This window comes from Malurus melanocephalus, unplaced genomic scaffold (assembly GCF_030028575.1).
Source record: "Malurus melanocephalus ecotype Western Australia unplaced genomic scaffold, MMel_1.1 scaffold_54, whole genome shotgun sequence".
In the NCBI taxonomy this organism is placed as follows: domain Eukaryota; kingdom Metazoa; phylum Chordata; class Aves; order Passeriformes; family Maluridae; genus Malurus; species Malurus melanocephalus.
In genome coordinates, this window is record NW_026623286.1 from 357,146 (window position 1) to 367,682 (window position 10,537).

General features: G+C 37.4%; 1 protein-coding gene across 1 annotated transcript; it reads right to left on the minus strand.

The window, feature by feature from the left end:
- Positions 1 to 1,132: 1,132 nt before the first annotated feature.
- FXN (frataxin) lies at positions 1,133 to 9,832 on the minus strand. The gene is made up of 5 exons (XM_057365585.1): positions 9,806 to 9,832; positions 8,959 to 9,041; positions 7,520 to 7,640; positions 4,067 to 4,164; positions 1,133 to 1,327 (listed from the first exon to the last, which is right to left on the minus strand). The coding sequence occupies exons 1-5, from the start codon at positions 9,830 to 9,832 to the stop codon at positions 1,174 to 1,176; spliced, it is 483 nt and encodes a 160-aa protein (XP_057221568.1). The 3' UTR covers positions 1,133 to 1,173.
- Between the last annotated feature and the right edge of the window lie 705 nt (positions 9,833 to 10,537).

Consider the following 10,537-nt stretch of genomic DNA (forward strand, 5'->3'; position numbering starts at 1 on the left):
CAGAGAAACCAAGAAGAAAAATATTTTGCACGTAACACCTTTTCACACAATTCACAAGAGTATGGTATAATTTCATGCATCAGTCAACAACTTTGTCCTTCCTTTTCATAGGCACTTAAAACCTGCAAGTGGCAATACAACGAAAGTACAAATGTTGAAGTGTTGCTGATCATGATTTCTTTTAAATATTTTTGTTTTAAGATCTGGAGCATATAATTTATTTCCTTCATACTTTTAACAGCCTGACTAAGATAGCTTCATCAGCCTAAGAACCATACTTGGTTCTACAAAATTTCTACATCAGCACAGTGCCAGGAGGAGCCTTGCTGCATCACGGTGGTAAAAACATAATCTACAACTACTTAAGAAACACAGCAGAATAAAACTAGTGCAAATCTTTGCTACCCTGAACTTAATTTTGCTCAGCTCAAAAAAAGTAGGTATTTTACTCTTTGAAGAATAAAAGGGTAGAGAAAGAGAAATGCTCAGTAACAGAATGAAATGTTTGCAGAGATATTGCTGAACGGCTTAAACTTCACATACTAGCCTTTTTAGTTCCGTATCATGCTTAGAGCCGCATCAAATCTCTACRTAATTTAAAGTTTAGCTAAAAAATAAATCCCAATGTAAAACAAAYTATAATTGGAGAAAATAGCAAGTTCGGCAATACTAAAAGATAAAACTGTCACTACATGCATTATGACATGTTCAATATGATGTGTTACTTACAACAGCCACAAATTTAGAGGCAATATATTTACAGTACCACAATTTATGGTAGCGCAACTCACAGGCATTTTTTGTTTCGGGTGAATGTCTCACCAAGAAAAGTTCAGTGTTTCTGTGCCGGTCAGAAGTCACCAGGTGGGTCAGTCCTTATATGCAAACAAGTCTATAAACACTAAGAATTCAGGCCTTACTTCTGCAGAAAGAGAGCAAGAAATGACGTGACAGGATGGGCGACCTCAACCACCTGTACTACATGGACACACAKTCAAACAGCGACACAGAAATCCAAAGACTGAGCACTAGCGAAAAAATATATTATATTCATTTTTGTTCCACAACATATWGATGCCAAAAACCCCAAAAGAGTTAAGCTCAGGTACTTCAGCACAAGAAAGGCCTTGCCTTGAGGTTAAAGTCTTTTAACTCCCATGAGGTAGAGTATAATCAAGTATCTTCTTTCCCAGAATATATTAAGCAGGACAAATCCAATTTAGTTTTTAAAGCTGTTGAAAACTCCTTTGATAGTAGTTCATGAAGAGATACTCTGTCATGAGAATACACCCAATTCCGTCCAGTCCAGTCATAGCGCTTGGGCCCACTAGAAAAAAAACAAAACAACACAACAAAACATCACACACTCTGTACATCTGTGTAAGTACAGATTATTTCAGGAGACCTGCTGGAAGTGTGCATGTATAATATATGCCAGAGAGTGCCCAGGAACAGATAGCATGGGGAACGGCTGGTGGGCAGTCTCAGTAAGTGGAGCAGAAAAGGCCTGATATGTCAGGAACTACTGAGCCATCAAACAGATATATCTGAAAGGTGACAAGATACATCAGTCACTCCCAGGGGAGACAAGCACTTTCTCTTCCTGCTTTTGCCACAGATTTCCCCACAATTTCTTCCTTCATCYCTTCCCTCCCGCATGTATTTTGCTTGCACACAAATATCACAAGGGGTATTTGCATAATGCTCAATAATGCCATTGATTAGTTCTTGCAGATATTCTAAGCACAGCAAAGCACAAATAGTTTATTTCTATATTTAACAAAATAATTTAGCACCTGAAAGCAAATACATTGGTATGGGGGAGATTTATACTTAAAATGCTATTTTTCTCTCCCCTGTCATATTGTTCCTGGCTTGATTTTTCCAGGCCTACACTAACTGTCAAGAAAAAAACCTGAACACCTAGGTTCCATTCCAAACCTTGCTATCCACTTAAGTTTTCCACATGTGAAATAGGAGAATAACTGAAAGGTACTCACTGCTGCTAACATCAAACCAAGCTAAAAAAATAGGAAGGAATGAAATCGTTATCTGGGATAAATAGATAAACCCCTGATTTTGTAGGACATATGTCCTGGAACTCAAAAAGTCAACATGCAAAGTCTGCTAGAAAACAGACTATCGTATATATACATAAGCRCAATCTGTGGGTTCTCTCTCTACAAGCATAAACACTATTCTGAACCTTCAATATCCTAAATTACTCACAAYAGTCAAATGAAGAACTTTCTAACCACAAATCAGTGTGTGAGAAGTTACAAAAACAAGCACAAATCCAAATGACTTTCACGAAATCTCACTGGCTATATCAGAAGTGGTATCAATTTGAATCAGAATTATGTCGTCCAGAATTACGTCGTCCAATACTTAGTATTTCTCATTTGGCCTTTGCGGCACAAGCATATGTTTATACTCTCCTGCATCTAGAGAATGGTGGAATGGGAKCCTGTCATTCATAAAAATCAGGCTAAGACAGACCACTTCATCAATGACAAAAGAAGATGTATTTATCTGAACTGGTTTTAAATGTCASGCAGTAAATATCAGTGATAAAGTTATCATATTAAACACCTTCATAGCTCTCTGAATGTCCAAATGCTAAATGTGACTTTTAAATTAGTATTTTAAGCAAAGATCTGCTGAATTCTATAGAATGCCTATGAAGTTAAATATAGATTAAATATATTTCTCATGGAAAGTCTGCATACATTTTTCAACTGTGAGAGAAAATAATTAAAATATCACAATAATGTATTGCTAAGAAAGACTATGTAAGGTTGAAAAGCCTTTTCAGTCAGCACTACATGAAAGCTCTGTAATCATACTGCTGGCAAGTTGCACACATCCCTTCATGCCCTTTCTTTGTCAACTTAGGTGCATAGATAGTCAATAGCAAACAGAAGGCCAAAGAAAATGTCTCTCACTTCTTGAGAAATTTGTCTMCCCCAGGATATGTTCTTAAACGACTCAGGATCAACATTTACTGTAAAAATGCCCCAAAACATTCAATRCAAGTGATTACTGACAGCAACATTTGCTTCTTTCACTTCCCAGCACATTGCAGTTAAGAAGATGCTAGTCCAGATCATACAGTATTTTCTGGAGTTCCCTTTCAGAAGCTAGGAAGTAAGTGAATACATAACATCATATTCCAGGAAATACCACTGCTTATCATAATACCAGTTAAGGGAGAATAAAAAGGAAAAAAAAAACCCTTTTTTTCTCAACTTTCATACTCTGTATTCTGAAGCATGAATGTCTTAGCTCAATTAGAGCTCAACAGACAGGAATTATTTGAATTTTGATTTTCATAAATAGATGAAGCCCATGTGTTAGTGACACAAAAATCTTGTAAGCTGTTTTCTTTACAAGTAATAATTAGCTTCCTGGGTCCTTTTMCAGGGATAGTGGCAAAGAATACAGATTTTGGGGGAGGCAGCTACAACATTTTCCCAATTATCTGGCTGCCCTCCCTGCTGAAACCAACCAGAAAACCTGGAATGGATCGAAACACAACATTAGAAAAGGCAGAGGAAGCAGCTAGCTATGGCTCCTGTGAAGTACAGACACTTGACAAAAACAACCAGTGTGGGCAAACATAAACATAAAAAGCAGGAAATCCCACAAGCTTTAAAGGGAAGGAGCCACCCTGTTTAAACACAAAGAGAGGTTTAGATCATGACATCATCATCAACTCTTTTTCCAACAGAAGCTTTGTTTGTTTCTTTTTAATCATTGCTGGTTATTTTTCCTATGAGTAGTCTATAYTYCTACAGACAGTGGTTTTGGGCTAGAACAGTGAATGAAAATTCTGTGTTACACGTTTCTTGTATTGATTTAGGTATACCAACATACCGCAGTGTGCTCCAAAGACCCATACCAAACCATCATGGGACATTTAGATTATAGCACATTTTGAGAATATAGAGAGTAGAAGGGTTACTTATGAAAAGGGTATTACATGATTGTGCCATGCTCTAAAAAGAGGGAAGTACATTTCCACCCAGTCTGCAGATATTACGTAACTAACTTACACACAACATACCTGGTGGGTGAGGACAGCCAAATCTGGCGGTTTGGTGTTTGCTTATTGATTACATAYGTTCCCATGTCTCCACCCAATTTAACTGTTAGGACTCCACTCTTAAAAAAAGGAGAGAGAAATAAAAAAATTTCATCCTATTACTTTGACAACAATTCATCTGCAGTGCCAGAAACTTACRTATCTCTATCGCATTCTCAACCACTCCCAAACAATAACAGCACGGAAGAATGATCATTACATATTAAAAACTTTTATTAATACCTAGCACAACCTGCATATCTTTGCATCTGATCTAGACTTTAAACCGTCTGGTCAGGATTTGATTTTACTGTGTTTGTACCATTCACGATGGCACTAATTAAGTAATACATTTGAGCTTGGACCTGGCATCTTGAAAGGACCAGACCATTGCAATTCATTTTGCAATGATTAAAACATCATCCAGTATCAACTTTTTTTCTATTAATAAACAATGCAGAATTGGTGTGRTTCAAAGTCAAGAAGCTTTACACGTTATTGCTAGATTTCTGAGCCATGCAATTTTACCTTACTTTTCTTAAGTAACTCAACARTTTAACAAGAAATAAACACTTCTCTTTTTCTTGATAATTCTGATTMATGCCTCAGAAATGTTCCAGTTCTAAACCCTATTAGGTCTGGTTTTGCTTTAGTTATGCACCTTTCGACCATTATTCTACTGAGCATTTATTTTCTCTTTCTTGCTCACATTTCTTACTGACRACATGATTCACATTAGTCATAACTGACTAAAACATTTTCTGTTCTGACTTTAACAGTGAATAAACAACAGCACTTGGACTGGAGTCAATCTAAAGATGATCTGAATTATACTAATTAAAAAGGGAAACATTTCTACAGAATGGAATGAGATGATTGAGATAATTTATTTAGTTTGCAGTATCTCAAATACTGAAGGCCCTTATAGCACAATGAAACTTCTTTAAAGGGYATCATACTTTTCATGCTTTAGTCAGAAAATACTGCTAGAGCTACCTATCATTGCTAGGACTATTTGCCATGTATAGAAACTCATTATGGGTAAAAAAYACTTTCATGTCTAAGTATCTACTTCCTGCAAACACATTCTGTAGCACAAGCAACAACTCAAAGYTTTCTTCTCCTATGAAGTAACTCATTGTTACCCATTTCTGATATATCTCAAGTATCATTAGGCATAACATAATATTCTCAGGATCTGATTTTTTACCTTAGTTCCCCTACTGTTTCTGTGCATGTTAATGGATTTACATCTGTGATCAATAYAATAAAAATAAAAGGGTCTCCTGGTTAAAAGTGCTATCAGGTTGTCCTGCCAGTTGTTAGATATTGGTATAATGCAGAGAAGAACAAGAACAAGCTACTTCTCTGTGTGTCAGAATTTCAAGTTTTCCATATTTCAGTGCTCTTAGAATTGTAGAAATACAGCAGAATAACAGCAGGATGGGAGATTAGGCCTGCATTATGATACACACGTTTCAGCATTCTTCTGTGTGCTTTTTAATGCCATATTAAGTATTCAGCACAATGTTAYGCTATATGCTACAGAAACATGGTAAGTAAATAGGTTTTCAAAGAGTTAACAAAAATTTATACTATTATTTTACACGTGTCAGCTGTTATAAATTACTGTTGCCCTATCATTGCAAAGTAAATAGAGGTTAACCTTTACTGCTGTGTTGAAAACACTTCCTCATACATTTTCCAATATTTCTAAAATACCAGAAAATAAAAGTTGAGTTTTTAAGAACTTAAATTGCAAGGTACTTTTACCATATTTTAGGAAATACTAGTGTCTGTGTTTCGTACTACTGGATGCATGTTTGCTAGTTCCTGGTAACAAAAATATTTTCTAAAGGTATTTTTTTTCCTGAACATGAAGGTATAAATTGCACAAAGCAATCAAGTTTACAACCGGCACAMCATTCTTTTATCACGTTCGCCACCTTGTGGTTTCCTGCAGCACTGACCCTGTTTGTTTGGAATTAGAACTTGGGCTATGCAACTTTTCTGCGTTTAACAGAAACGACAGCGTATTATGGTCATCATACAATCTATATAACAAAGGACCACTGATAAAAATTAAGATGTGAAAGTATTACCTTTTGAGCTTCACAAAAGTATCAAAARTCAGTATCAAACATAATCCAACAGAGAAAAAAATTATGACATAGGATGACTCATCAGCTTAACATAATGAAGTGTCTAAGAATAAAGTGGTAAATTTTAACCATTGCTAATTTTTGTCCTGAGCTAGTTATATCAGGCTAATAGGTGCTGGTGTCCTAACACATACAAAAGWGTAATGGTTAAACAATGTTTTTTACCAGGAAAGTAATTAGCTGTACTGTATTTACATACTTAATTAAAACAACAAATAGTATTTGCTAACAGAMAGCTACTAATAGTGTATTAGTTTAYATCCTAGTTATCAGAAATAAASAATGAACATTATGATGACAAAGCTACATCCAAAGCAAGTCCAAATCTACAGGGTTTTGGACTGGTTTTGTATTTTGCACAGTGCAACCCAAACCATCTGATTCAACATTCTTGAGCATAAAACCTTAACTGACATGGCCAGTGCCAATCTCTTTGTGGTAAGAGAAGAGGGAGCAGTAGCTGTGTGACCTCAAAAAATGCAGTAATGAAAGACCTGTGTAASAGAAAGTAGTGTAGAGAGACACCACACTCCTCTTCAAGTCATGTTGAGGGCTRTAACACAGACAACTTCCAGAACTGCACTTATATAAAAACTAGTAAATTCCCTAAAATGAACAAGTCTGTCACTACTGTAAAAGAATTTGAGTGGCTGACTACTGAAGGCTCCAGCCATGCAATGACTCCAGTGACAATAGCCTTCTSCCTGTGTATCCTCTGGTCTCACTTCTGCAACAACCTCTGCAAAGACTGCATTCTCTTGTTGTTTATCTCTACCGCAGGCTGCCATCAGTAAAGCCAGAGCAAACATAAGCTACCTGGTCAAGACAAATGGTTCTTCTCTGCATTCAGGGCAATGACAGAAACTGCTTCAATAGTTGCATGTCATGTACTGTGGCATATAGCCCTGTCCTAGTTCTAGCAGGCCATGTAGGCCTACTGTTCTAGTATTCACCAGAAGGGAACTGATTGCTATGCCAATGTCAATGACTGTTTAGGAAAATTTATAGACCAGTGTGAAATTAGAAAACAGTTTCTGTCTCCCCTTCTGCTCATTTATTATTCTATAGTATCTCTTCATCTAAGCATGAAACAACATGATACAACAGTATGTGTTACTTTTTACCAGAATTGTTGCCTCTATCAATGAAATATATAGCTGTAAGAAGTCTCTGTATTTCAAGGGTTAGCACTAACAAATTTAAAATTCTCCCTCAAATAACAGAAACCCCCCCATCAATAATTACAGTGGTAGTATAATGTTTAAAAACATACCCCTAAAGATACATCATAATCTTCTGGGGTAAAAGGCTTATCTGTCAGGTCCTCAAAGAAATCTGCTAAGGAGTCCAGTGTTTCCTCAGCCAATCTTTCGTAAGTGGTCTCATCTAAAGAGCTGCAAATAATAAAGAAGTCCGTAATTAGGAGGAAAAGCATGGAAGATTGCATTTTACTGATAATAAGAACATCCAAACACTGTGACTTTATATGATACAGTAACCATGAAATGATCATACAAAACAAGCAGTCATTTTTCTTAWGGTGGTGTGGATAACAATCCACCTTATAAAAGAATGTGGAATTTTTAAATTAATAGGTATTAGAGATCTCTTAACTGAGGAAAATGTACTTATTTCCTYAGATATACTAACTCCCAGTTAGTCTTAAAAGTAAGACATTTTCATAAAAGGACTTTGTGTAAGTATTTACTTCATTTTARACTCTACAAATAGAGACAAAAACATCTCCTGTTTAGAAATATACGTCATTCGTTCGTACAAAACTTGCTGTAGGCATAAGCAGTTTAGAAACATGAGTATCATGTGCCATGTTTATGAACAGCATTTGCCTTCTCAACTGGAATTACCAACACTAGTAATTASATATTATTTAAAGTGTGCTTATAAATTAACACTTACGAATTACAGTCTTCTCCAGAGAGTCTCAAAGCACCCTTGTGGCTATTATGTAAGGCTTACAGCACCTTTGAGACTGCTTCTGCCTTCCTCTTTAGTGGAACAAAGTCTAGATCAGTTTAATTAACCAAATGTAATTAAATCACATAAGTTCTTCAAKGTGTATAAATGTCAGCTTTTAATTGCATGTGTAGACAGGTATCTCTGCCAACAGACAATAAAATAATCTCAGTTTTTGCTAACACTTACAGCAATAAATCTTACTCTGGGCTGAATATATAATATCTATCAGTTAGTAATATAGAACATTTTTTTTAAGTTTCTCTTTATCCAGTTACTGAAATAGGCTCTACGCCACTTATGTGAAGGACACCACAAAAATGTCTCAGGGCACAGAGAACAGAAAGCCTTAGGATCGGGCAGGATTCATGTACTGGTTCAGCGTGCACTTCAAGCACTTAAAGGCAAGAGCCATTTCAGACATACGATGAAGGATTGTGTGTACCTCCAGCTGCTGCATCAGAAGGGGAGAAGTCTCTGACAGATGCTGTGTCACATTCCCTCAGAATAAGCAGAAATTTCACATCCTCTGGCATACGTGAAATGGTGCTAGACACATGCATTTAGCTACTCATTTCCTAAGTGACTTCCCAAATTCACACAAAATGCTTTTAGTTACAAAGTAGTTGTCCTTTATATCACATCAACATTGCATTAGTTTAGTCGTCTTAATATGTATATAAGTTATTTTGAAATATAGATCTGATATTTTCATGAATATTTTGAAATACATTTTACCTTGGGTCACTCAGAGTTCCTGCATTTCTCAAATTAATAAACCAAACGGTCCTGCTCTTCACATCTGAAGAATATTGTARCTGCTGTTTAAAGTAAGCACAAGTAAAACGGAATTAAAGTTAAACCTTAAATAATTACAAACTACATATTTCTCATATTAATAAAACAGATTCTTGACGTCCTTCCCATCAAGTAAAATGTTCATATTCTATATGACAAGCTAATAAGGAAAGAAATATGCAGCTTTAGTCCTTGGATAATTGAATCTAGAATATCCCTATCTTCCTTATACAAACTGATGGAAAACCACCCCACACCCTTTCATTTATAGAACCATGAACTAGGAAAAGAAAACTATTCTAACTTTTCTATTGTTCTACCACAGTTGTTGTCTGAACAACTTCAGACAAATAAATGGCTTAGGCCCAGGTTTTCATAAGTATCCACTACTCAAAAGCTGCACTATCAACATGTGTCCCTCTGCTGAAAGCCATGAACATGTTAAACTGAAATAAACACAAACCCTAAATCCTCCATATAAACAAAAGAGCCAAAACCACTTCAGATTCCAGATTTCTCTGTAAAACAAACCGTTTAACTTTTTATTTCTCTTAGCAGGAAAAAGGAAGAAAAGCTTTAACAAACAAATCAAAATTAYGGAAAAACTGTGTCACCATAACAGCAGTATCAGACAAGGGAGCAAAATGGATAAGCCCTTCGAGGGAAACCAATACAAGCATAACAATAAWGCTAATTCCCAGGTCAGACACACTAGCAGAAATACTTGTGTTATCCACCAAGAAAGAACGATCAGATTCTTTCTGTTTTCTTAACTGGAGCTGATTACTCGATTTAATTGTAAACCAGCATTCATGATTGCTTTTTGTGTACTCCTAAAAGGTCCTGAAAACTTCTGACTGAGCTGAAAAGCAAGTGACATCTGCAAAGGAGCTATGACAGCCTCTCTTCAAGCACAGAAGAGCAAAGCACAGGCCGATCTTTCTCCATGGGRAGTGACATCTATCCGCAGGCATTACCGATGAGCTGCCCGTTAGTTCAAAACCACAACACAGGCAGAAAAAGAACGCGATAAAACGGTAATAGGCAGACAAAATACACTACGGTGCTTACATGTTTGACTGCACCTTTTACCCTGTAGCATTTCTTACCCACACGCTCAGGATCAACAGCTACAAGACCACGAACCCGTTGAGGCTGAGCGGCCTTATTCCCTCAGCGTGTGCCTGTAGTCGGTTTGTGACYGGGGGCTGCCAACCGCAGCACTGTCCCCGCGTACCGGCTGAGGGCGGCCAGCACCGCCTCCTGCGGCTCGAGTGGGGCCGCAGCTCCCGTGTGGGGCAGCTCCCGGGGCACGGAGCAAGGGAGAGAGAGAGAATGCAGGTGGCAAAGAGGAAAGGAGGGAGGACGCGCTCTGCTGCCGGCCGGCCTSTGGAGAGGCCTGGCAGCGGCGCTGCTGCCTTGGCTGCCTCGGGCTTACACAGACTAGCTCGGCGCCGGCGGCAGGCTCGGGAATCCCCGCCTTTCCGGGGGAATACCGCCCTTCCCTCCCCGCCCGTCC